Source organism: Oryzias latipes, chromosome 8 (assembly GCF_002234675.1).
Source record: "Oryzias latipes chromosome 8, ASM223467v1".
Lineage (NCBI taxonomy): Eukaryota > Metazoa > Chordata > Actinopteri > Beloniformes > Adrianichthyidae > Oryzias > Oryzias latipes.
Genome location: NC_019866.2, coordinates 9,266,535 through 9,293,071, shown reverse-complemented (window position 1 = coordinate 9,293,071; position 26,537 = coordinate 9,266,535). Strand labels below are relative to the sequence as shown.

General features: G+C 42.0%; 1 protein-coding gene across 3 annotated transcripts in view; it reads right to left on the bottom strand.

Annotated features, from left to right (window-relative positions):
- The window catches only part of adgrl1 (adhesion G protein-coupled receptor L1), a 97,620-nt gene that overhangs the window by 24,439 nt on the left and 46,644 nt on the right, over nucleotides 1–26,537 (bottom strand). For 2 of the 3 annotated variants that reach the window (XM_020705243.2, XM_020705244.2), the window contains 6 exons: nucleotides 18,870–19,083; nucleotides 17,550–17,659; nucleotides 9,986–10,000; nucleotides 1,352–1,559; nucleotides 900–1,164; nucleotides 19–346 (listed from right to left, as the gene is read on the bottom strand). In XM_020705243.2, the coding sequence (XP_020560902.1) occupies nucleotides 19–346; nucleotides 900–1,164; nucleotides 1,352–1,559; nucleotides 9,986–10,000; nucleotides 17,550–17,659; nucleotides 18,870–19,083 (1,140 nt within the window). The remainder of the gene's footprint in view (nucleotides 1–18; nucleotides 347–899; nucleotides 1,165–1,351; nucleotides 1,560–9,985; nucleotides 10,001–17,549; nucleotides 17,660–18,869; nucleotides 19,084–26,537) is intronic. The other variant, XM_011478090.3, reaches the window with a different exon arrangement.

Sequence of the window (26,537 nt, the reverse complement as noted above, 5' to 3'; positions counted from 1 at the left end):
TGGGAGATCACTCCTTACCAGTGGTGGGGTCCGGTGGTCCGAACTCCAGCGGGTAGCGTAGAACGTTATAGTTGTTCCACACATAGAGCTGGTTGTCTCGTGGGTTGTAGTCCACAGAGGAAATGTGCTGATAGGGGTTGGGGAAAAGGATGTTGACAGGCTCCTCACGGGCACGGTTGGTGTTATAGGCATACATCACCAGGTCGCCACCTGCTTCACTGTCATCATCCTGGTAAACGGACCGCACCGCATACAGAACCCCACAGGCCATGAAGGCATTGGATGCCATCCGCTTGTCAAAGCTTGTCTCCCAGGTGCCTTCAAAGCGCAGAGTGTAAGGGTTCACCTGCAGACGAAGAGGTCATTTTACACCCCCATTTAATTTGAATAGATTTATAAACATGCATAATGTTTCTTTTGAATGTTTTGTTTTAAGGCAAATATCAACATTAGAAAACATATAATTATCTTCTGGGATTGAAGTATCAACATTTTCACTTCGCATGATAGATCTTTACATTTGTTGAAGTTCAGAAATGCTTTTTTCTTTATCTTCTTGATTTAAAGTTACCGTAATAAATATTGTAGGTAACATTTTCCATATTGTATGCAAGCAAATCAAATCAAATCACTTCCTTACCCATAAATCTTTTAAAATAATTTATTTTTACATGATAAGGTATAAAAGAAGGTCTGTTCAGATTAAACCCATATTACCCTTTTTTTGGCTGACAAATCTCTTTATCTTGTCTGAATATTTGTGTAATCTCATTTCAGGTTATTTATGATTGACATGTGACCTTATGACTGACTGGTCAGATGAGTTTTTTTTTGATTATGTACTCTTTCCTTTTTCCGATTCATATCTCATCCCTTGATGTGCACTGCTACTGTCCCACCTGACTGACCACCAGACGTCCGTTGTTGGATTCGGTGGCGTAAATCACCCAGAGGCCATTCTCATCCACAGCCAGGTCAATGTCTGACTTCCCGCCCCATCGGTATGGCGAGGTGTCATGATAGTTGGCATTAGTGACAATAGCTTCCCCACTCTTTATTCTTGTCCTGAGGTCATACTTGACGATGTTCCGTGTGCGTTCTTTGTTGTAAAATACTGCGCCGTCGTACACAACAAACCCCGTACCATCCACTCTGTTCGGCAACCTGTAAAAAATAAAATCCGCTAATCAGGTAATCTCCTCTTCATAACCCAGCCATACAAGCAGGGGCTCATGCTGACACCACTGTGGGACCTTTCTGTTATCTCCATCCACATCCAGATCAAAAGAGAACTAATCTTTACAGCATCCGATACTGTTTGATGATGTAGGACAGTGGGAGGCATACTCACTTGTAATTGGTTGTAGCTCGGTTCTGTTTAAAATCTTCCCAGGAGGCATATTCATACAGCATGTCAGTTCGATAGGGGGTCCAGGGCATAACATAAAGGCGGTCTCCAGACTGCAGCGGGTCCTTACACCACGCCCCTGCCTGGTGCTCTGCCTCTTTTTGCGAGCTGGGTACCTGCACCCGCAGCAGAGTTCCCGGGCACACAAATACTGGAGGGAGGAGGGGTTTTGAAGCAAAAAGGAGATACGGGGAGGGAAAAAAAGGACAAAAGATGAAAACAGAGCATTGCAAAAATGACAGATAATATGGAGATGGCAGGGGAGGTAAAGAGAAGAAATAGAACAAAGCGAAAGAAAATAGAAAACTAAAACAGGGAAGAGAGAAATCTGTGAAGATAAAGAACTGAGAAGTCAAAGTAGGAAAAGATTGAGAGAGTAGGGGAAGTAAGGTGGCGAACATTATCAGCTTTATAATGAAGGAACATACACAGAAAAAGCTTCTTTGTACAATGCGAGCATTGTGTTTGGAGAACATCTGAATATGATTGCAGGATGGCAGATAAACGTAATGTGCGGTGGTTCAGATGTGGCGTTAAATGTAATCTATTTTGGCCTACTTTTTTGGACGGCTTTCTTTCTTTTGCAAGGCCTACGCTTCTCCCACCCCCTACTGCGTGATAAAATAGTTATTAGGGAACTTGTTTTATTACAGGTCAAATTTGGCTCTCAGTCAAGAGTAAAGCCTTAAAAGGACAAAGCATGTTGGGGGAAAGTTTTGAGGTTGACTTAACCTGCCCTTCCTCTGCAAATGCTGTTCGCACAAGAATGGACAAACAGGCACAAGCAGTTGTTCCTGGTCCAAACAGACGTGAGTGCACTGACACAAACAAGAGAAAACCTTCACACGCAATCCATACGCCCAACATGCACACCCACACATCAAACAGAGGATTAGACGGGTGGAAGTCATCCACTAGGGACTGGTGTAAATTGGCTGTCTGGTGCTGTGTGTCCCTGCTTGACAGAGAGACTGTCATGGGACCTACAGGCGTATCAGGTGATCTATAAGGAAAGCTGTGGGCATCCCTCCCAATCTGACATAACAGAGGCCCCAATGACAGAGAGAGCAGGGAGGAGACTCATAGAAGTGGAAATGCTATAGGATGAAACTGCTGAATAGCCCCTGTGTATTCCTCTGCAAGTGTATCTATGTGTCATTGGCTTGAGGTTGCAATAAAAGTGGAAACCTGCTGGTGACCTCATGACTGAATGCATCTCTGAGCTAATTGTATGCTGCAGGGAGAGTTTGGATGCAGACAGAACACACAAATTCACAGACCAACACAAAATGTTGCCATTCGCACAGTGAAAGGTAACACACCAATCCATGCACACATTCACGCACGTACACAACCTGTCATGCAGTTACTGTTTGAGTGATGGCTCAGTCTAGGCTCAAACTGTGTTGAATATTGCATGGAAGCTGGTAGAAAAAGAGATTCCCAACAGTGAGACATAGGAGAACATTCAGACTCCCGGAAATGTATCTTTCTGCTTTCTGTTTCTGCTGCTGCTGACAGTGGCTGAAGCTCTGTGCTACTGAGCCTCTCAGGAATCACCCTGTTCTGTCTGAGGGGTCCAGTTGGGATTAAAAGTGGCAGCCAAACAGGAATATAATCACTCGGGCTAAAACAAACACTGAATACAAACTCCTCAGAAGAAGTAGGCTTGTCATTCTTCATTGTTGTACCATAAAAATCCCTTTAAAGCATTGAGGTGGTTTTGTTTTGCAAATAGGAACACTATTAACATAATAAACCTTTTTTTTAAACAAGGGAAGTTTTGCTGAGTTCAAAGTAGGACTAAAACATGCATGATATTGTTGAAGCAGTTAAATATTGCAAACAAAGGCAGCAAACAGAACACTCCTTTGGAAACACAATGGCACAATAATAACCAAATAAACATTATGCATAGAGTCTCTGCATGTAGGTGACCCATAAACAAAGCCAGGAACGCTCTGCCTCAAGGTAGAATAAAGGGCAATAAAAAACAAACATGCAAGCCCATTCTCAACTGATGCAAACAGGATAAATTACTTTGTATGCAAGCATTCATCTCCGTCACAACAATACAGCTGAAGTGATACATATCAAGTAAAGCCCTGGATAGGGAAAGCAAAATGTGCTTGCGAAACAATGACACTCATGGTCACATAAAAAAATAACATCCAACAGTTTTACTACTGGAACTGGACGCTGAATCCAAGCTTTTAATTAATAGTTCCTGATAAAAACACATGAAGACGACTTTAAAGACCCAATCTGATAAAAATTTTGTTTTTGCTGCTTTTAACATGTTCTTGTGGCATTTTTCTGACGATGGAGGAAATATATAATGAAAAATATACTTAAATTTAAGTTTCTGAGTACTGTGAGGGACTGTGAACTAGCAGGAGAGAATGTAAACAAAGGGATGATGGGAAGTCAGGGCAGGCTTACTCTGTGCCAACTGTCCCATCCACTACTCAGAGGTGAATTTCTAACGAACTACTGGCGCTCTGAAGAAACTATGTCCTAGAAAACAACATGTTTTTGTTTTTTGAGTTAAAAGACCACTGGGAACGCTTTTGAAATAGATCAAAAGATGATCGGAGAGGGACTTTAAACTTTTTGTGTAAACTGTTGATGTTACTGTTGGCAATACTGGATTTCTGTGTTGAACAAGTCCCTGCACTGACCATTTCTTTCATAACAAGGTGGTAAACCACACACACACACACACAAAAAACACAGTTCTTTATGGCTCCATAACTCTTGATGTTTTTTGCAATTCAATTTATCATGAATGGATTGTATCCGCCTCAATATCCCACCTCAAATACTATGTGGTTGTTGCTCATTATTGCATCTAACCTTCCAGCCATGTCTTAAATTGGCAGCAGTCTGTACTCTTTTGGCCTCATCATCCCAATAACAATCAAGCCCAACAGAGACTAATAGCTCTCCTCTTTCTTCCTCCTCCGTGATCATCTCTCTGTCTTTCCTTTTCTTCCATACAATCAGTGTGCTTTGGTTTATTTTAATGAACTGGTTGTTGGGTGGGCCTGGTGTCAAAGGGGCTCATCAAGAGCATCTAAAATGCACACACAGGCCATGAGACAAACACTTACACACACATCCGTACACACATACTCACTTGCCAAACAGAAACAGTGGCCACGCTTCACAACCTGCAAACCCTGCCTAGGGGGCTTAATTAGGTTCGACCTGCACTCCCCAGCCTTCCTGTTTACCAGCTCTTTCTGCCTTCCCTTTGCTTCACCTCCTCATCTCTATTAAGTGTGAAAGGTGTAACAGCGGGAAGCCGGAGCAGCTGAATCCTAGCTGTAGAGTCTTTAGCACAAAAGGCTATTATGACCATTGTGAATAACTGAGGTTTTAGGCATTAAGTACTAAGCATTAGGCATAAGTCTAAAGATTAGGCATTATCCTAGTCTGGATAGAACAGGTTAGCTGTGGTACAGTAATCTGAGATTACTGTACAGCATAGATTTATTAGATTAATTCCTGTTTGGGTGCGGAAGAAAATCTTGGGAGTGATGATCGCTTCGGCAAAGCTTCTGAGCAGCACAGGCACACTTTTTACCCTAAACTATCCAGATGGCTAATGAAACTTACCTTATCAGGGATTAAAACCCAGGCTGCAGCTATCAGCAATTACGTCCAGACTTAGTAGGAAGTATTGCTGTAATAATAGACTATTTATCTCCATAATCCCTTTCCTGGGCCCAGGTCAGCTGTTATTTGTCAATATGAGGCCACAGTACAAAGTGATGAAAGCTCTGAAACTTTCTTGAAATGACAGCAAAAACCTCTCATTAGTGTCTCAAACCCGTTCGTGATGGACTGGTAAAAGTGAACGCTGACAGCTTTTGGCTAAATTTAGACTTTTTTCTTCAGTTGTTGTTTGCAGTTCAGGCTTTTTCATGTCTGATGTGACAGCGTCACTGTGATGGTTAAAGATCAACTTTGATGATCTAAACACCCCCTGCCAATGGCTGGCAGTGGTTTCTCCAGAACAGTAGGGCAATGGGATTTTTTTTCTCCCGAGTTACCTAGAATGAGTGCTCTGCTGGCCCAGGCTTTTGCCCAGCGCAGTATGCAGTCATGGTGTGCTCACAGAACCAACTGCTGAGTGCATGCTGCTCTAATTGAATCTTCCACCTGTTACTGGCTGGTACAGCAACCATTCAGCAGGGGGCAGAATGGAGCATGACATGTTAACCCACATCCTTGTTGGATAGTTAATGGACGTCAAGGGTTAGAATGCGTGCAAGAGTGTGCTGGGATTCTCCGGATGGCATGTTTGTGCAGTCATTCACAGATGAGTGTTCAGATGTACGTTTGCATTTATGTGTGTGTGTGTGTGTGTGTGTGTATAAATGTGTGTGTGAGGAGGGACATACATATTTGCAGTTCAGAAACACAGAGAAGCAGAAATAGAGAAGAAGTGTGAAAAGGGATGTGGGTGTGTTATGTTGTGTGCAAACAAGAAGAGCATGATGAGTGGAGTAAGAGAGAGTAAATAGGTTATTTCCTGCAAAACCAGAATTAGGAGTGAGTTAATTAGCTGAAGAGTGACAAACAGTGACAGAAAGAAGAAGAAAGGTACGAGGAAAGTAAAGGGAGGGGCTTCCATTGTGTTTCCGCTTCCTTTTAGATTACATTAGGTCTGGTCTTGGGAGTGAAAAACACAATAACGCACAAACAGCCAAGACACTGACAAACACATTCAGGACACACATATTCTTACATAATGCATGCAAGTCCTCACTGTCTAAACAATGGAAGAGAATGGAATCTTTATCAACCCAAACATTCACCCCAAAGAATACCCTTCACTGAGACCAAATGTGCACGGCAGCAGAAGACGGTGTGGGGTGAAACCAAAATCCCATCTACTTTGGCATAAAGCTGACACTGAAAGACAGGGAAGTTGGACAGGATATGGCTGCAAAGACTACAGGATTTAGATACACTGGGTGATTGTGGTCTATACTGGCTGACAGACTGTTTAGAGATGGGGCCTTCATTTCTGAATCTTAACTCCTAAAGATACCGTCTGCATAAGGCTCCCTCTACAAGCCCCCATACTTTATATTCATAACCACCTGCTCGTCTCATTCACCTCCATGTTCTTTGGCTATAACATTGCAATGACTTCTACATGTACAGCCAATCCTTGCACAACTCCCTATCACAGAGTGCCTCTAAAGAGGATGTCTGCACCGCCTTGGTCACATGACTGTGCTTGTGTGTGGTGGGTCATTCCTGATGAGGGGATGCTGCCTGACTCATCGTCTCTATAGCAACTGCTTTTCCACTCTTTTTCCATTCACAGCTCTTCCCTGTATTTTTATGTCACACAATGCACTGGTTTCTCCTTTATTACCTCTCGTGTTATTTATACCATATATGGTATTCCAACTACTCCCTATCCCTGTTTCTTCTCCTTTAAGTAACACAAATGAAGGTGAGCTCAACACTTGTTTGATCCTGTCTGAATTGATAAAATAGATACTATGCTGTTTGCACGTTCAAGTTGATGCTGATGTTAGATCTGGACACTGCTAGAGTGTCGGCAGAAATGGGGAGACAATGTGATGGCATGGGAGTGGCAGCGGATGTTGACGTAGTCTTAAGATGGTTGTGCTGCAGGTAGATTCAAATGATCCCTCAACTGTTCCATCTCCACCAGGGGTTTCAAACTCATTTTCACTGAGGGCCACATCAGCAAAGTGGCTGTCCTCAAAGGGCCAGATATAACTTATACATGTAACTAAATGTGATGAAAAATAAACGTAACTACTCCTTTATGTTAAATAACTCACTTACTTATTTATTATAACTTTTTAAAGTTACAATTGCAGTTGCATAGAAAACATATGTTTGCTTGTTACTTTAGCATAAATCCTTTTAAATTTATTCTGTCAGGTTTGGTTATATTGGCAGTGTTTAAGTCCTAATGTATAGTTGTCCAATGCGATATTTCAAATCCAATTCCCCCCTAGATATGAATAACTACGCACCATTTTTATTTTGTATTTTAAGAAGTGAAAAACTTTTATGCTCTCGCGGGCCACATAAAATGACATGGAGGGCCACTTTTAGGCCTTGAGTTTGACACGTGTGATCTACACCATCTTAAATCCAGTCAATTGATCCACTGACAAGATATTAAAAAAATGTTGTCAAATATATAGAAATGAATAAGGCTGAATGATTCATTCAGCAATGAACAGAAAAAGAAAATGATTAGCAGCAGTGGAGGACTTTAGTAAAGTCGACACAGAGAGAGAGCGGATGAAAGAAAAGCGCTCTCATTTATGTTAGTACTGGAGGAAAAACCTAAGAAGGGGGAGGTGGGAGAAGGAGAATCACAGTTTTGCAGTTTTCTATTTTGACAAAAGCAGGGACAGTGGGCTAAAATGGACACTGGCAGTGGGAGGAGAACATGAAACAATGATCCATGTTAATGAAAGCCACAAAAACAACAGCAGAAAAAGGAGTCCATAAACTGGTTAATGACAACCTCAATTACAGTTAATTCCTCCAATTTATGGATCTAGTCATGGTGCCAAGACAGGGGAAGGACTGAGAGAGTCACATGTGAAAAAGGAGTTGAGAGGAGGTCAAGGAGGGTGGGGACCTGGGGGTTGGGGAGGGGGGGGTGTTAAAGCTCATCGACAAGATGGAAATGATGTCAGCTGCTCTCGATCTGACCTTCATCAGGTTACTGGGTCACGTTTATCTATCTTTTGAGTTGCTCGGTCATGCTGATTGGGGCTCTATGAAAGGGCTTGAAGCAAGGCCCAGGCAGAATGAGAGGCCATTACAAGGAGCCAATGGGTCCTCTAGGAGCGTATACCCCCCTACCTCACCTTTATGCATGGGGGAGGGCTATGCCTCTGCACCTCTGCAAGAACACAAGAGGAGCCAGGGTAGCCTAAACACAGATCCAGTTCAATGAAAAGTGTATTTTTGGTGTTTTTAACATATTTTTGTAGCATTTTTCTGACTATAGAAGACATATAGAAAATGAAGCTTAAAATTGCATTTCTGAGCATTACTTTGATCAAATTGTTGTAAATGGGGAGCAGACAAAATAAACACAGTTAAATAAAAGCTTGTAGGTGTGACAAAGAACCTACATCGGCAAGTAACAAGCTCCCTGCTTCGCTCCATTCTGATGGATCCACTTGTAGACAAATAGATCCACGTACGTTTTTGATTTCCTTGTCCAAGCTGGCATCTGACTCAAGACTATACGGCTTGTTTGCTCCAATGGTGTCCACCATTTTTGTTGCAGTGTAATGTTAGGTTGGGGTTGTGAAAGGCTGGAAGCTAGTAGATTGTGTAAACAAAGGGATGATGGAAACGGGGCAGACCTACTCCATGCCATTGGTCCCACTCACAACTCAGACGGTGAATTTCTAATGAACTGCAACCACTCTGCAGAAACTATTTTCTAAAAAATTATAGGTTTACGGGGAGGCTAAAATTGGCATAATCATCATTAAAAGACCACTGGGAACAGTTTTAAAATAGATCAAAAGATGATCGAACTGGGACTTGAAAGAAAACAGATGTATTGTGGACTTTGAGAGGGATTGAGGACGTGTGAAAAGAGCCCTGAAGAGCCTGCAGCATTCTTGTAATGGCCAGATGTGATTTGAGAGATAAACCAATAAGTGAAAATCAGGGGGGAAACAGAACAAAAGCAAGGTAGCGATTCACAACATAGATAAAACAAACAATGAAGAGAAGTGAAGTGAGAGAGATGGGCAAACGGAAAACTTTTTGTTAAAAAAAAATACCACCAGAATGGGAGGTGGACATTTAAAACCTGTGAATGGGAAACAGCAAAGATTTGAAAAGCAACTTTGTTAAGTTACTTTTCTATCTTTACACAGTGATTCTGCTTTAACATTTCTGAATGGTCCTGAGAAATTGAAAAGAAAGAGACCCACCATGAATAAAACTAGAACTTGACAAAATTAGTGAGTGAGTGGATTTTTTTTTTTTTGCTTAAGATATGCATGAACATTTGTCAAAATAGGGAAATGTGTAAAGCACCACTTCAAAAATCTGAATTATAATAATTCAACATTATATTCAGTATGATGCAACATTTTTACATTAAAATGGAGATAATGGAAGGGAAAGGAGATATTTTCCATCCATTTAATGGTATGCAAACAGGATGTTTATACAGTAAAGCTCAGACTGAAGTTAATTTCTCGTTTATCTCTCACAAACACATGTATTTTATAAGTATTTTCTGTGCAGTTGTGTATCAGTTGTGTGTGTACAGGTCTGGCAGATGTCATCAGAACCAAGGAGGAAATCTAGAGGGATTTTAGAGTTTTGGTTACACGTCAAAGACAGGTAGAAAGAGAAGGAAAAAGGAAGCGATTAGAGATCGAAAAAGAAAAGTGAGGGATATCAACATCAAACATGACAACTACACAAGGTGCCGGGTTAGAAGGGAATATGAGGGAAGAAGGGAAACGAGGTAGGAGGAGGAGGTAGGAAAGGGAGAGCTGTGGTTGTTATGTTCATTGTGGTCTTTACCTTTTTGATCCACTTCTATTCAAGCATCGGAAAAAAGGAGAAAGAGAGATAAAGGAGAAAGACAGCAAGAAGGAGAGAGGGAAAGTATAGAGAATGAAAGGAAAAACAGGTGCAGGAAAAAAAGAGAAAATTGAGATTAAATAAAACGCTGTCTTTTCTCTTTCATATTCTCTCTTTTTTTTAAAGCAACTTATCTGTCTTTGTTATGGTTGGCTACTCAGAGAAAAGATGGTTCGAATGGAAAATGAGAAGGGGGAAATGACCTGACCTGGGTTTAAGTCCATTTCCATTTCATTCAGGATTTATCAATATTTCCCCAACAAGACAGTCCAACCCCAACCACACACTCTCCACCCCACCTCCACCCATCTTACAGCAATATCAGTCTTCCTCCCACCTCTCCCATGAACCCACAGTGCAGCTCCAGGAACCTGCTGGAAAGAGAAAAGTGAGGTAGAGCGTCGTGTTGTCGTTCTTGAAAGCTGTAAGAGAAAACAGGACTAAGAGCATGTGAAATAAAGATGTGATGGTAAATGAAAACGTGGTGATGAATACATCCAAGTTCTCTTTTGAGATTTCACTAAATCTCCTCTATTTATGCTTCCTTCCAAAAACAAGGAGAAAAAAAGGCTTTGCTGAATTTAAAGTCAAAAGCAGGAAAAAAAAAACCCTCAACCCTCGACCATCTAATCAATGGGGAGCTGCTTGCTTGGCAAAACTGGCTCATCAAAGAAAAAGAGAACAAACAACAGGGGGAAAGGAGAAGCTTGACAGAGTGGAACACCTCAAAAACACAGAGAGACCAGGAGACACAGTTTTGGGGGTTGGGGAGGGAAAAAAAGAGGAGCAGGGAGAAATGTCTACAGTTCGCTCATCACACACAAATCAATATGCTGGTGTGCGAAATCCCAGCGAGGCCTCTGCTGACATGAGGAGGTAGGGCGTGGTTCTCGAGAAGGGAACCTGCTTGGATTGCAGCATCTGGGGAGTTCTGTGAGCAGCTGGAAACTAGAGGAGGCACAAGCTGAGGATCTCAGCTCTGCCTTTTGTTTGAGACTGCTGGCACCTGCCTTTCCACTGTATTTACAGAGACCCAAGTGGAGTGTAACTGGATCTCCATGTCTCTCAGGAAGAGACTTGTCAAAAGCAACATGGCTTATGGACCCCCACTGCGAATGTGATTGTGGTGTATTCGTCGTGGGAAGTCCATTGTCCCCTGGGAGCTCTGTGAAGCTGTCATGACACCTCTCAGGGTTGCCCGTTAAAACAAAAAAACAAGCGAGAGGGAATGCAAGCGCGAGATGCAAGAAGATAAATCGCAGCCAAAACAAAAAGTGACTGTGAGCAGCACTGCCCTGAGCTGTGTGGGGCCTGGCCTTAGACCTTGGCACAGACAGGATTAGTATCAGAAGCCCCATGGATTATTTATCATCCTGTGCCAAGTTCAATCCGGACAAACCACTTCCAATAAAATCATGGGAAATTGGCCATTTTTAGCCTGTAGGGGCAAAACCTGGAAGACTGACTCAGGCAAAGTTGGGGCTGTCACAGAGATACATGCACCAAACTGAGTCATCATAGACTTCAAGGTTAAGGCAGGGTGGAAATCTGACCACTGAGTGTAAAGAGCTTCCATTCTTATGGAACCTGATGGGCGGGTGAATGGGTCACCGAAAATCAACTTAATTAGATTTTCCATATGAACATTCTCCAACTCAGAAAGGTAAAAGGTGACAATGTTCAAAAAAAAGGAAAATTGACCTTTTGTAAATAATGTGTCATGGACAGTAGAGACATAGAGACAGAAGTAGAGAAGGAAAAAATAAATCTTCAGTGCTGCAGGAAGAAGCTGTAATAAAATCAAAAGTGGAAAACTTCTGTTGACTCGTTTCTTCTATTCTTGGTTTTCCTGAAAAAAAGTTCAAGGCACAAATTCACACAATGTCAACACACACACACACACAAATAAAAAGACAAAAAAACAGAAACTCGTAAAAATCTCCTCACACTGAGCTGAAGGTTAGATTAAGGCCACCTAGGTTGTTTGTCTGATTCATTCTGCATTTCTCTTTTGGTTCTTTATTGAGAAATCAGCCATTGCCCTCTCTGCCGTTAATCACTCTGCTCAGCGTTCTCCACAACCCTATCAATTACTCCCACACTAATGAGGACAGCTAGAAACACACATCGTCAAATACACACTCATTGTTCTATTATAACACTATAACCTCTGTCTCCCTTTCCACTGCTGAGAGATCACATATCCTCTCCAGCATCTTCCTCCCTCTCCTCCATTTTCTCTTTTTCTCACTTTCGTTTTTCACACATCAGAGTCAACCCTTCCCAAGGCCCGAGCACACCCCCCTGCATCTCACTCACCAAGCATTTATGAGCCCCACATCTAATGGCACCTCTATACATATTAATGCAGTTTCATTTTCAGCTACATCAAAGTGTTTCCTCTCTTCCCCTGAAAACTTGTCATATTACAATGACATTATTCCTTCTACTGACAAACTCCTCTCAACAAGTCAGCTGTGATTTCCTGGGGTTTAGTCTCTAAAAGCAAAGTCTTGTAATGAATAGTCAAAGCTCAATACGGAGCGGGGAAGAATCAATTCAACAAAGCGAAACTGCAGGAGACTGGCAAAATATGAATAAAAAACAAGAGAATGAGGACCTAATAGTAAGCTCTGGTGACTTTACTGTACAGCCACCTGTGTTGTGCATACTAACCAGACAATTCTCAGTTGATGAAGGAGGTGACAAACTTGGTTGTCAAGGCACAAGAGGCTTATCAGAGGCCTATTACAAAATACAAATGTTATGTCAATCGAGGTCCACTTAATTTCCTGTATTTTCCAAAGAAAACATAGCAACAATTATGTTAGGGGTTCAGTCAGTCTGATATAAAGATCAGCTTCACTATGAACTAAGCTTTGAGAATTTTTAATTCAAAATATGTTATTTTTTTTAAGTGACAAGGATTTTGTGCCTTACAGCATCCTTCTGCTAATGCTGGCTTCTTTTGTGGCTTCTCAGTGTGAAATAAATGCTCGGTGACCAATTTTGATTTGGACTTATTTCAAAAACGATTTTTGGAGTGAGTTCAGATAAGCATAATCTGACGGATTTTCTGTCAGTGTTTGGGGAATAAAAAAAAGTTTCCCAGCTTCATCTGCAGTCAATAATCTGGAAACTTTCCGCAGTTGGAACAAAAAATCTTTTGTAAAGACTGTAATATACACTCACCGCCACTTAGGTAGACCTATGTAGTTCTGACTTGGCCCGCTTTTACTTTCAGAAGTGCCTTAATCCATCATGGCATAGATTCAACAAGGTACAGGAAACATTCCTCAGATAGTTTGCTCCATGTTGACATTATAGCATCACACAGTTGCTGCAGATTTGGCAGATGCACATCCATGATGTCAATTTCTCGTTCCACTACATCCCAAAGGTGATCTATTGACTTGAGCTCTGGTGACTATGGAGGCCATTTGAGTCCAGTGAACTCATTGTCATGTTCAAGAACTCAGTCTGAGATGATTCCAGGTTTATGACATGGCACGTTATTCTGTGATGTTTTGGGGCTGTCGCTGGACAACACAGACTTTCAATTCCCTCCACAGAATCTCTACTGGATTGAGGTCTGGAGACTGGCTAGGCAATTCCAGTACTTTGAAATGTTTTTTACGTAGCCACTCTTCTGTTGCCTGAGTGATGTATGTGGGGTTATCACTGATAGAAGGAAGCTTTGCCCAAATCTCTCAATACATGGACACATTCATTATTTCCATAATATGGTTTAGTCGTCCTGTCCACTTTGCAGAAAAGCAGCCTCAAAGCATGCTCCTTTCACTTCAATGCTTCACAGTGGGTATGATTTTCTTTGGTATCAGCATTTATCCCCCTCCAAATTGACAAGTGGAATGTATACAAGGGAGTTCCATTTGGTTTAATCTGACCATATGACATGTTCCTAATAATCCATTGGATCATCCAGATGTTCTTTGGGAAACTTTAAACAGATCTGGAAATGCACTGGTTTAAGCAGGGTGGACTTTGGAGCTCTGCAGGAATTGAATCCATGACAAAGCAGTGTGTTACTATATAAACCATTGTTACTGTGGTGCTAGCTCTGTTGAGGTCATTGACCAGTGCCCCCTGTGCAGTTCTGGGCTGTTTCCATACTCTTCTCAAGATCATTTGTACTCACCAGGTGAAATCTTTCATGGAGATCCAGGTGGAAGAAGATTTTCACTGATCTGATATTTTTTTCATTTTCTAATAATTTCTCAAACAGTTGATCTCACCAAGCTGCTTGCTTATTGTAGATTGGTTAACCTCAGTCCCGTTCAGGTCTACAATCTTGTCCCTGGTGTCCTCAAACACTAGGGACAAGGGTCATGTGTGGTGGAGAGAACTCAGTCTGACTGTTTTAGGGTTTAGACAGGTGTCTTTTATACAGATAACCAGTTCAAACAGGTGCTATAAATACAGGTAACAAGTAGAGCATAGAAGTGCCTCCTGAAAAAATATTTAACAAGTCTGTGAGAGAAAGAATTCTTGCCTGTTTGTTGGAGCTAAAGACTTGTTTTCTGCACCATTTTACAAATAAATTACTTAAAAATCATACAATATGATTTACTTGTTTCTTTTTGAGGTGTACCTATGTTGAACATTACAGACTCCTCTCATCTTTGCAAGTGGGACAACTTACAAAATCTGGGATTGCTAAATACGTTTTGCCCACGTTATTATGCTTTCAGTAATTGCAAGTGGCACTGAGGCCCTTGCCAAGCATGGAACATGATTTTACTTGCTGGTGAATGTGGTATTTTTCAAGGAGATCCTATTTAAAACAACCAACACACGTCCTCTGGACCCTCGTCTCTGCTCAGCCAGCAGAGCTGTGTGTGTGTGTCAGCTTGGCTGTCACCTTGCTGATTCAGGTGACTGGCAACATGACGTCTGTGTGACACAGGTGCCACTCATATAGAGAGCCTTGTCAAATGCAAAAACACACGCAGCCATCATCTCACCAACACACCATCTTATCTGCTGTGACATACCTTTACATGATCATTTCTTCAACATTTACCTTTGTGTTGAGACAACCGACAAAAAACACGTGTCGCACTTGGATGATACCCAAGTGCCTAAGAATCCCAGTCAGACATGAACGATGGGGCATTACCAGAGCGATTAGCAGCAGCAAATTCAATTAATCTTGACAAATCTCTGTTGAGGCAAAACTGAAAAGAGTGAAGCACTGCCTCTCCTGGTAATTAAAAGTGGCCGACTTGAGTGGCGTACGGTGTGATGGTGAGTAGGTTTTAGGATAATAGCTCCTGCTCAAGTCTTAATGTGTCAGGTCCAACTTTGTTTGCCAGACAACTGCAAAAGTAAAGAGGAGTCAGCAGTGTGAACTGATAATATACATAATCTACCTGTTTTCTAATAAAAAAAAAGTCCAGGTTTAGAAGTTTCTATTGTGACCTCAAACAGACTGGGCTTCCCAGCACAGAGTGTTGCACCTTTTTTCTCAAACACAATAAACCCAATTTAAAGAAAAAAATTTGAATATAAATTTAAGTTGGCATTTGATGACCTTCATGATTGCTTGAGAAGGAGTGAACAAGCCCACTTGTGTAAAAGGGAACTAAGCCACAGTTACATTCACAGGGAAATGGAGACAGGTACTGCTAAGCACTACCTTGACCCTCAATGGTCAATAAAAAAAACAGAATATCAGGCAAGAGCACAGGACCAGCTCGAAGACTAACGAGAGTGCCACTGAAGAGGGTCAATGTGACCGCTGTTAACATCGCCTGGAAGACAGAAAAAAAAACGGTACAAGACATTTGCTATTTAGAGAGCTGTGAGGAAAATATTCACGCTAAGAAATAATCTCTTACATAAAAAAACCCAATTTCCTATCTCTGACTGGGGATGCAATCTTGCTCAACAAAGTCTCTGAAAAAGTAAACTGAGTCTACAAATGTACTGTGTAGAGTAAGTGCAGAGATGGAAAGAAGGGTTTGGAAGTCCCCTGAATGGTTGCATTTGAAGATTCGCCCCACCTGTAAAATAAATAAATAAGTAATAAAACCAACAGAGATAAGAGAAGAAACAGAATTTAATGGACAGAAGATTTTCTGGCACATTGATGGGGGGAAAAAGGAAAAAGAAAGAATAGGAGTAAGAGGACGGTGGATGAAAATTTTGGACTTGGAATCATAGTAGAGAGAAGGAAGCAAAAAAAAAGATGGGGGGGCAGAAAAAGAAAGGGAAGAAAAAAGGCAACGCTGACCGTGACAGATAAAATGCAAAGTGACTGCAGAAAGCGAGGAGGAGAAAGGTAGAGAGGGAAGGAAGTTTGGAGCCGTCTTAGTCCTGTGGCTCGCCACAGCATCTGCATCTGAGGAAAAAAGGGGAAACAATCATCCCATACCCCACCCTTATAAATTAAACTACCTCCACACCCCCCATGAAAAACCTATGGTTTTGCTTTATCATCCAAACAGAAACATGTAACCCTCCATCCTGTCTTGCACCCCACCTCTGCCTGGTAGAAAGGAGAGCCACTGCTGCTCCCCTCCAGCCAGGCAGTCCTGCACAGTGATAGGATCACTGCTGAGAGTAATAATACATGAAAGTGAGGAAGGGGGTGACTGAGGGAGGATTTTCACATGAGTGAGGATCAACACAAAACTATATCCCTCATGCTGTATCCGCCCCACGAGGGTGCTGCTGCTTGTGTGTGGATGCTTGCTCAGAGGAAGAACCAGAGACAGAGATGACCAAATGCCTGTCCTCTTTTTGAAGTTGTGTCTCTTTGAAGGTGCAGGCATGTGTGCAAGTCACACCTGCCAGAGAATTTCAAGCAATGTAGGCGAGAGGGAAGTCAGCCGTTACCATGGGGACTTTAAAAAGTGTGACGCTGCATGTCATGTGCTAAAAAATAAGCTTTTGCCGTTTGTGTTAACTTTCCCATTGTGAAGTGTGGCGTACACACAGCACCCCCTGCCTAAAAGTCTCACAGCGCCCAATTTTAATTTTTATTGGAATCAGAGGGACAGCAAAGGTGTTTGGGAGCAGATAAAGGCAATAGCATGGCCCTGAGTTAATCAGTGCATTAGTGCGGGGCAGTGTGTGTTACACTGCTGTGACTGCCAATAAGGGCTGACCCCATGCTTTCAGTGGGTGTGCACAAAGTGCTTATCGGGCCCCACGTTTGGGAAGCATCTTCCCTCTTGTGAAAATCCCCCTCAGCAACTGGTGCGTCACTCTGTCGATGGAGAAAAAAGGTTTAGTGCTCTGCGGTTGTATGCGTGTGTGTCAGTGTAGCAAAGAGACAGAGAGAGAAGGTGGAAATGATTGTCAATCTTATTTTTGTTCTTTGTGTATTTGTAAGTGTATTGCTGATTTTGGAGAATTTGGGGGTGTTAAAGAGGGGGTAAGAGGTTCAGGTCAGGTTAGAAGGAGGTATGGGAGGGGTGGTGAATGGGGTGAGAAGGGGAGGGGAGGTGGAAAGAGATGAAGGGGTATTAGTACTCACTGTAGGGGACACACTCATACTGGATCTCCAAATACTTGTAGGTTCCCGGGCAGGGGTCTGGGAACACGTCTGACCCTGCAACCACCACACACTGAGTGCGATTATTACACCTGCAAGATGATACAGACAGGGGTGAAAAGAGGGAGAAGACAAAGATATAAAATGATAAGTGATGTGGTAAGAAAGACAAAGAGGAGTGGTTATAAAAAAACATCTTGAGGCACTGAAAGACAGAGAGAACGGTAGGGAAGGGAGTAATTTCACACTACACTAGATCATGTGACAGCTGCACCCGAGGGGAGGTGGGAAACTGGCAGGGAGGGAGAATGGGGGAAAAGGAGAAGGATCAAGGATAGAGAGGACGGATGGAGGGAGGGAAGAGGCATAGGGAGGCAGAGTGACGTAAAAAGTTGCTCTCCTGGGGGATTGTGAGTGAGAGCAATTAGAGGTGAGAGAACAAGAAAGGGCGGTGGGGGGTGGTGGTAAGGCAAATACTCTACACACACTTGGAAAACATTGATATGCACATTACTCCAACATCTAAAAGGAATTGCTGTATGCCCTCTTATGTTTACACACCCTAGGTACCACATACACACACAGGAAAAGAGACTCATCCGCATGCACTCTGTCTTTCACAACATAAAATCCTTTTCTATCCAGCTTTGAGTATTTTTCCCCTGTGCAGGCTTTTTCCCCTTCGCATTTCAAATCTGTACTCACTCTATCATCCCATCATTTCTAGAAGTCTTTTTTCCTTTCTTTGCCCCCTCAATACTCCCCCCACTCCCCCACTGCTTTCCTGCTTCCCTCCCTCTCTTGCTTTCTCCCCAAGCAAGTACCCTGAGCTTCCATTACACGTGTGATGGATAGCTGGTAGAAGGATCCCATTGATCTGAGCTCAGTGGAGGAAGATGCTGAGCACGACCACTGAGTGCAACAGTAGGAAGCCTTACAAACTCTTCAGCAACAATCCTCCAGCATTTGCATTCGCTCACTCGTGCAAGTACATAAAAACCTTGTGCACTAACACTATCATGGACAAAAATGTCTCACTAAAATGAAGTGGCATTATGCATTGGCAAAATCAGCTCTTAAACATTTAAGAGGAAAAAACCTCATTCAGCATGTGCTTGCTTAAGGAATCGGATTTACATCAGAAAACACAACAGTGGGAGGCTAAACAATGCATCACAGCAAGAAAAAAGCTGGAAATTCTGAAGGATTATGCTGTGAACGAGTATCTCATTTCCTTTGCCAATAGGAGGCTCTGACTCTGCACAAACACATCCCTAAGATCCAAAACAGATCAATAGTTACCTCTGCGACATTATCTTGAAGGCGTCTGGCTGGTAGCACTGCACATTCTCCATCTGAAAGGGGTCGGCGTCGCAGATCTTGTCATCGGTGCGGCCATAGTTGGCTGTTTCGATCATGATGACATCGCTTCCAGGGCAGCGCAGCTCAATTGGGTAGCCTTCGCATGCCAGTTCCCGGCGCATCAAGCCAAAAGGCATCATTGAGCGGCCCAAAGCTAAATAAGAAAAAAAGACAAGCAAAGCTATTGATTATTCAATAGACCTTAATAGGTGGAGGACAGTACAATTATTATTCAATTTGACTCTAAATATTACATACAGATATATTTATAAAAAAAGAGAGTGGTTCCTTTTGCCATCCAGCAAAGGCCTATTGGAAATTATTTATATGTTGTTGCTGAGAACTGAGTTTTAGTGCACTTGATGCAATACCCTCTTTTACTTTTTGCATTACAGCATCAGGAATCCCACATTGATATCAATGATTTACAGTAAAACAAGCTTCTCCAGTAAAATGCTCCACTTGTGTAACATACTGTGAGAGTTGCACAAGTTAAAAAACCTCTACACACAAACATACTATTTAACTCATCTTTACAAATAAGTGAACTAATAGTTAAAAAAAGCGAGGGATATATCTAAATAAAGTATGTAAAAAAGAGAAAATGTAGTGGGAATTTGTTTCCTTGCAAAGTCTTTCTTCCAGTATAAAGGCATTTGCATATGCACCACTATAAATCAGCACTCTGAGAGGAATGTCAATGCACCGCTGAGGCTCTGTGAGGAGAAGGGTCAGTAGGGACAGTGGGGTACTTGGGGTTAATCGCTGAGCCAGACTGAGAGGCATGAAAAAGGGCCGCAAAGAGGTGCTAAGAGGGACACTTGTCTCTCCAGCTCTCTCTGTAACTGCATACGTTTCCAGCTGATCTTATATTCAAGCAGACATAAAAAATATATTAAAATGTCTGCGTGCACAGAAGCAGGCTGGAGTAAAGACACGTGGAAATGATGTTGAAGGACAACCTGTTTTTAGTCTCATGCAAGCGACTGTGAGAGCTGCTGTCCGTGGTCCTGAATTTTCATTGAGGAAATGGCAGCCCTGGATTTGGAGCTTCTTCAAAGAGTGATAGGTGTGGAACTGTCCAAAGTACTGAAATGAATGTATAGCACACACCAAGGAAGCAGGGACTTTACTGTCAAATGCAAAAAGGTCATTGCTATATAAAATTGCCGGATAAACTATGTTTGCTTGCGTAATACAAAGCTTTGTAGCAAACACAGGCAATTAGTAATTCCTCCCCACCCTCCAAGCCCTATTAGTGCTTTAACCCACAGCATAGGACCGGTTTTCCTTTCCTGCACTCAATAAGGTCTTCTTAAGTTTCAGGCTCTGTCCATTCAGGAGTATCTTCCATCTACGTCAATGTCAGTGTCAGTCATTTCAAACATAAAACGGTGCAACATGATTCACAGACACTGGACTTGCTCGCATTTCTAAATAGCCGACATTTATGCAGCAGGGACTATAGTGAAGTTGTGTGGGATAGTGTCATTATGACTGAATGACTAGCGCAGAAAGACTTCAGATCTTTTATGCTTCGCCAACATGCAGTGCCACTGCCAATTCACAAAGGCCTTGATGCAAAATCGCATACTAATTAAAGCACATGGAGAAGCAAACAGCAGGCGAGGACAGACAAACAGGTCCACACACAAACTCCAAACCCTGCAAATTAGCACATGCACTAAAAAAGTGGGCAGATGAGAGCGCCTGTTCACTGTCAAGCACACACATGGTGGCAGTACAAGCATAAACGCATACAAAATTGTGGTGTCACAGTGGGATTACAATGCATTGGAGCAGTTTGTGGCCTTGTTCTCTTAACTACCCTGCGGTGTAAATGCACAGCAGTATACAGCTGGCCAGCAATTACAACTATGCAATGAGCCAATAGGAGAGTGAAAGTGAAGGGCACCACCAGGAGTGATCACACTTAGGGTTTATCCAAGGCAGCATGTAGGTATTCATCTGCATCACTCTCTCCCCATGCAAAGTTAAAGATTTTAGGTATAAAAGCAATGGAGACTGGCTTAAGCGAAGCCCTTCAAAAATAGAAGCATGCAGCGTGACAAATGATGCCATGCACAAACTGATTGGTGAAAAGTTTTCCTAACAAGAAGATGAGATTCAATAGCCTTTTTCAATAAGAAGATGAAGCGGAATCCTAACTTCACACTGTGTCAGAACTGGTAAGCTACTTTGCAGAGCTTCCCCACTTCTCTGAAGAACGTCCTCAATTGTTTTAAGTTAAACACTATCAACAACTTTTGCCTCCCTCATGTTTTTTCTTTGTTTATCAAACTGAAAAATGACAAAACATTTTTAAATGTACATGATGAAATGTTTTAGCTGTTAGGGCTGCTGCACAACTAAAGTATGAAAAAGCAATTATTTCTTTATTATTTAGATTAATGACAGCACTAGGAAGATTCTTGTTTTCCAAAAATCCAGCAAATTTGCACACTTTTGTAAGTTTATGTGACTTTTATGATAAAGTGCTTTATCAATTACTTTGATTCTTGATGCAATACATGCTAACCATGCAGCCCATGCTAACCATCTAGCGTTTGCTCTAAAAATACTCAAACTGGTTTAGACCGGTAGCACAAATGGAGAAAGGATGGTCATTTTTGCTTAGACTGCTTCCCCCATAACCCAGTCCCTAATGAGTGGAAGAAAATGAATGGATGAATGGAAACAGTAAGAATAGATGTAAAGTTTCAAGTGTGAATCAGTTGATTCCAATTTCTACTGGTCAATATATACATTTTAAAATTCTAATGAACAAAAAATGAAATAGCACTCTCAAGAATTTAAGAGTTCTGTTAAAACCTGAATAACTGCACAAAAGGCAATTCTGTAAATCTATTCTTTAAGGAATCATCCCTGTTTTTTGTGGCAAACTCTCTGTGCCTTCTGACATGGACACCAACATTGTGTGTACTGATATGGTGCTCTTTTGTGTTCAATAAACCCCAAAGTGGTTCAGACTCACACGTACCATTTACCCACGCACACTGATGGTGGCGGGGCTGCAATGCAGGGACCTATAGGCCACCAGGAGAAATATGGGGTTCAGTGTCTTGCCAAAAGACACTCTGACACATGGACAAGCAAAGACAATCAGAGGTTGACCACTCCACCACAGTCTCTTTGAAACATGACAATGTTCCTTAAATAGAAATATATACTTATAAAGCAATTTAATACTTTCCTAGAAGGCCCAAAATGCTTTACAGTCTCATCCACCCATGCACACACACATTCACACAGTGATGGCGATGCCGCTGCCAAACACTGGCACCAACCTATAACCATAAGGGGCAATGTGGGGTCGTGTCTTGACCAAGGACAAGGACACTTTGACACATGGAAAGGCAAGGCTGGAACTGAACATGAAATGTTCCAATAAGAGGTGAACCACTCTACCTCTTCCCCAATCTAAATTAACATATGCATATCTGTGTACATTAAAGAGAGAAGGAAGCATTTGTTAATTTTCAATTTAATACTAAGTTCTTCTTTATGAGGGTTTATTCAAATATATAGTCGTCTGAACCTTAAAATATTATGCTTGGCTGTTTTTGGCCCAACTGTTAAAGCATACATTTTGCAATAATTGGGGTCCATCCATTTTTAAGAGACAACACTTAAATGTTGGCAGCAGATATGATAACTAGCATTTCTCTGGCACTCCTTCAGTTCTCTGCCTCTGCCACATCCCATTGTGTTTAACACCCACACATTTCACACCTGTACACGCTTTCTGACAAGTTTCAGGGCTGAGGTGGATTTCACAGTGTAAATGCAGGCAGCTGTAACTTACATTTATGCAGACATTTCTAAATGGCACATTCACAAACAGGCATAGAACCAAGCTATTCAGTGAATGTACAGTGTGTGTGTGTGTGTGTGTGTGTGCGTGCATATGTGTGTGTGCATGTGCATGTACATGTGAATATATGGTGAGTGTCAGCCAGATGGCCCAAGGCCTAACTGGAGCCACGGCTGGCTCTGAGCTGAGATGAGATGAGATGAGATGAGCAGAGGATAAGCTTGGACTGGCCATGGGCTACGATTGTCCTTCACTCTGCAGGAATCCATTAAGGTTTCAGTGTCTCTTTAAGCAGCTCACACACACATATACACACACCCCACACACACACGCACAAACTGGCCATTTAGTTTTGCCTGTCAGAGTCATAACAGCTGAATGACGAAGTGTCTTTCTCAGCAGCAGCCATATGTCTAGGTGGATGTAATCCCCTCACTGTGAGACTATGACTCATCTCCCTTGATATAAAACTGTGTTAATATCTGCCATCCGCAAAACATACTCAGCAAAGGCACATCGGCAGATAATGATACAAGCCAACCGAATCCTGTAATTATGCATGCTGATTTGCATATATAGAGTTGTTTGTAGGAGTCAGAGGTCTCTCACACAAAAAAGCACACAACTGACAGGAGCATGGTGGCAATTTAGGGCAGCTGGCGCGTGGGGCTGAAGTGGCAGGTTTCAAAATAAAAGCTCTATCCGAAATTAAGAGCAAGAGACAGAACTGATTGGATTTGACTCATTATCCTCGCACAGTAATTAAAGCCTGAAGATGGATAGATGCTCGGACCATTAGACAAGAACATTATTTCTCACAAGCTAGACTAGTTTTTGCTCACTCATTCTTTCTCTATTATTACTGGATTTGTGCACATGCATGTAACACACAAATGTAGGTGGATACTCAACACATCTCAAAAGCTGCTATTTGTATGGAGAAAGAGAAATTCAGAGAACAGAAAAAATCATCATTATGCAGGTAAAAAAAAAATCCTGACCCACTTCAAGGTTTTAGTTACACTTTAGGCTAATTAAATTATTTTTAATAAATGAAAAGCAAAAGCTTTTTGTTTTGTTTTGTTTCTTGAATAAAAAAAAAGACGGAAATATCCATTTTACATATTTGTTTTTTTAATCTGTCACTGAGTGCTTTGTTTAAAGTGATTTTGGCAGAACAAAAGCTTGAATTTAGAAAGTATTCCACAAACTTAGCGCTCATTTCCTTTGAACGTTTTCCTCTTTATTCTTATTAGAACAGGCTCCATGAGAGGTGTCACTGCACAGTTGTTTGCAGGTCTCTGCAGAGGTGCTTCAATGGGTTCGGGTTCTGTTCCAGCTTTCTGCCTCCAAGACTTCAACATGGCTTCCTGGCTTTCTCTCCTATTTTCCTGGCAGCGTTTTTAGTGTGTATGCTTTTTTATTTTAAAATATTTTCCCCAGTGTGGGATTCTGTGCTCTAAAAAAGGCATTCTCTCCGCATATGTCTGCGTGTGTCACTGTGCTGTGCCATACAAACAGGAGGAGGCTGCCGTCTGACTGAAAGGAAGCTACGAATGTGTTAATGTTCACTGCCGAATTATCCTTAAGCACACAAAAAACTGCACCCAGGCTCTCCAGCCTTTCTCAACCCCTCAGAAAATGTTGCCTCTCATGGTCTGAGGGTCATTTATTTGTTCAAACTTACTCCAGTCCTCTTTTCTTTCAAGTTTGCACTCAACTACAAAGATTTTTCTGTCACTGTCTGAGAAATATTTGCAGACTGAGGAGAAAAAATACCGTACATCAATTTTGCTTCAGACAACATTACAAAATGTTAAAAACTTGAAAGAGCCTACATATGTTTACTGACACGGAAGGTCAGTGTGGAGAAGAAAAGATAATATTTCACATTGAAAACTGATAAAGTCGATCTTTCCTTAAAATAATATTTTCCATCATTAATGTGCAATTAAACATCGGAAAACCTCGACTTTATCAACTCTGACATTTTGACTTTTAACTGAAGCTCTGGTTTGTGTTTTCTCAGTCACTAGGCGAAAGGCCTTCCGCCATCTCTGGCCTTGCACGTTGGCAGAGACGTTACAATCGTGTTTCAAAAAGGAGATTATGCTTTGTGGAGCTGTGTGGGCTGGTGGTCGACTTGTTAACGGTCAGAAAAATTTTTTTGGGGGGCCAAATTGTGATCGGCGCCTTTTAGCCCTTGTGTTTATTCCAGCAGCAGCCTCTTGATTCCAACAATTAACACAGCACATAACCACAGTGCCAGAAACAGTTTTAGCCAAGATTTGTTGGTCAAATGGCTAAAGAGCGGGTTTTTGTTAAATCACGATCTTTAAAAGGCAGTTAGCTAAAGACATTAGCGATAATAGCTAATTATCTTCTTTTTCATGTACATAGAAGCAGAAAATTAAAGATTTCCAGCTGATCTTTGCATGTGCTCTCATCAGTGACACTGCAGGCAAAAGTAATGTCCTCTTTAGGGTTTCTAAATAGCTGATCGGGATAAAGAAGCAATTTTACAGTCACTGGACAAAACTAGGAGGTCTCAGAGATGGGAAATTCTCCTTAGCTTAAGATCATTCTGAACAACTTCACACACTTTATCAGCCCAACGCTGCATCTTAGCAACTCATTTAGCACTGCAAGTTAGCGTAATGACTCGCTGGAGCGTGGCCTGTCACCACAGACAAGCTGAGGCTATTCGGCCAGAAATGTCACATTTAGGCAGCCTTCAAGCTGAGAAGTTGTGACAGAGTGACACTTTGAGACAAACACAACGGCCTAACATGACCGTTTCGAGTTTTCAGGCTGTGTGAGCTTGTGGGACGGTGTGTCCATTTGAGCGTATGGATGGAAGGATGGAGCGCTGATTACAAAGCGAGAACCCTTTCTGAACCGTTCTGACTCCTCCGCCTGTCTGCTACAGGGAGACAGGAGAAAAGATGAGGAGTGATTGTATGGGGAGACACCAGCCTCGCTTTAAGGTCAGAGCACAAAACGGCTCCAAAATGACACACAGACACTCTGATGGAGCTGAGTTATAGGCGCTGAGAGGAATGAAATGGAAAAAGTAGCATCAAAGAAAGATCGAAGCCTTCAAACAAAAGTACAGCAAAACACAAGAAAAGAGGAAGTTCTTTAAGAAGGCTGAATGCTACCAACATAAAGGAAGCAGAAAGAAATGTTACAGACTCAGTGCAGACAGACTCTAAAGACAGACCTGGTCTTTAACTAAGTTGAATTACTGCTCAGCTCCCTGGATGTGTTCTTATTTACAGCAGATCAACCATTCGGAATAATCTTTCTTCTTTTGGATACAACCCCAAGAAGCACCTTGGCACAAAACTTTGCCCTGTTAGGAACTAGTCGGAGAAATACAGAGATTAAATTGGGCAATAAATGGCCATTGAGATGATCACACACTCAGACACAGAGACACACATTTGAGTAGAAAGACCAGATAAGACGTGCTCGTTTTGTCGAACCACTTCATGGCTAACCCTGGCCCCCAGTTATGCAATAAATGGCCCAAATGGTGAGTAACTGCAGAGTCCCAAAATAAAAGTCAGCCTGTCTAAAAGTAGGATCCTCATCCAGCATAAATTGTTCTCCCTGTCCCGGGGGAGAGAAGCACTGCTGCAGGTCCAGCACAACTGTATTGTGTGCTCTCATGCAGCCCAGCAGACAGTGAGTCAGATCTAGGCTTTGAAATTCATGTAAACACCATGGTGGAGTAAAATTGCAGGTGCTGCAAGGATACCGCCAAAGGG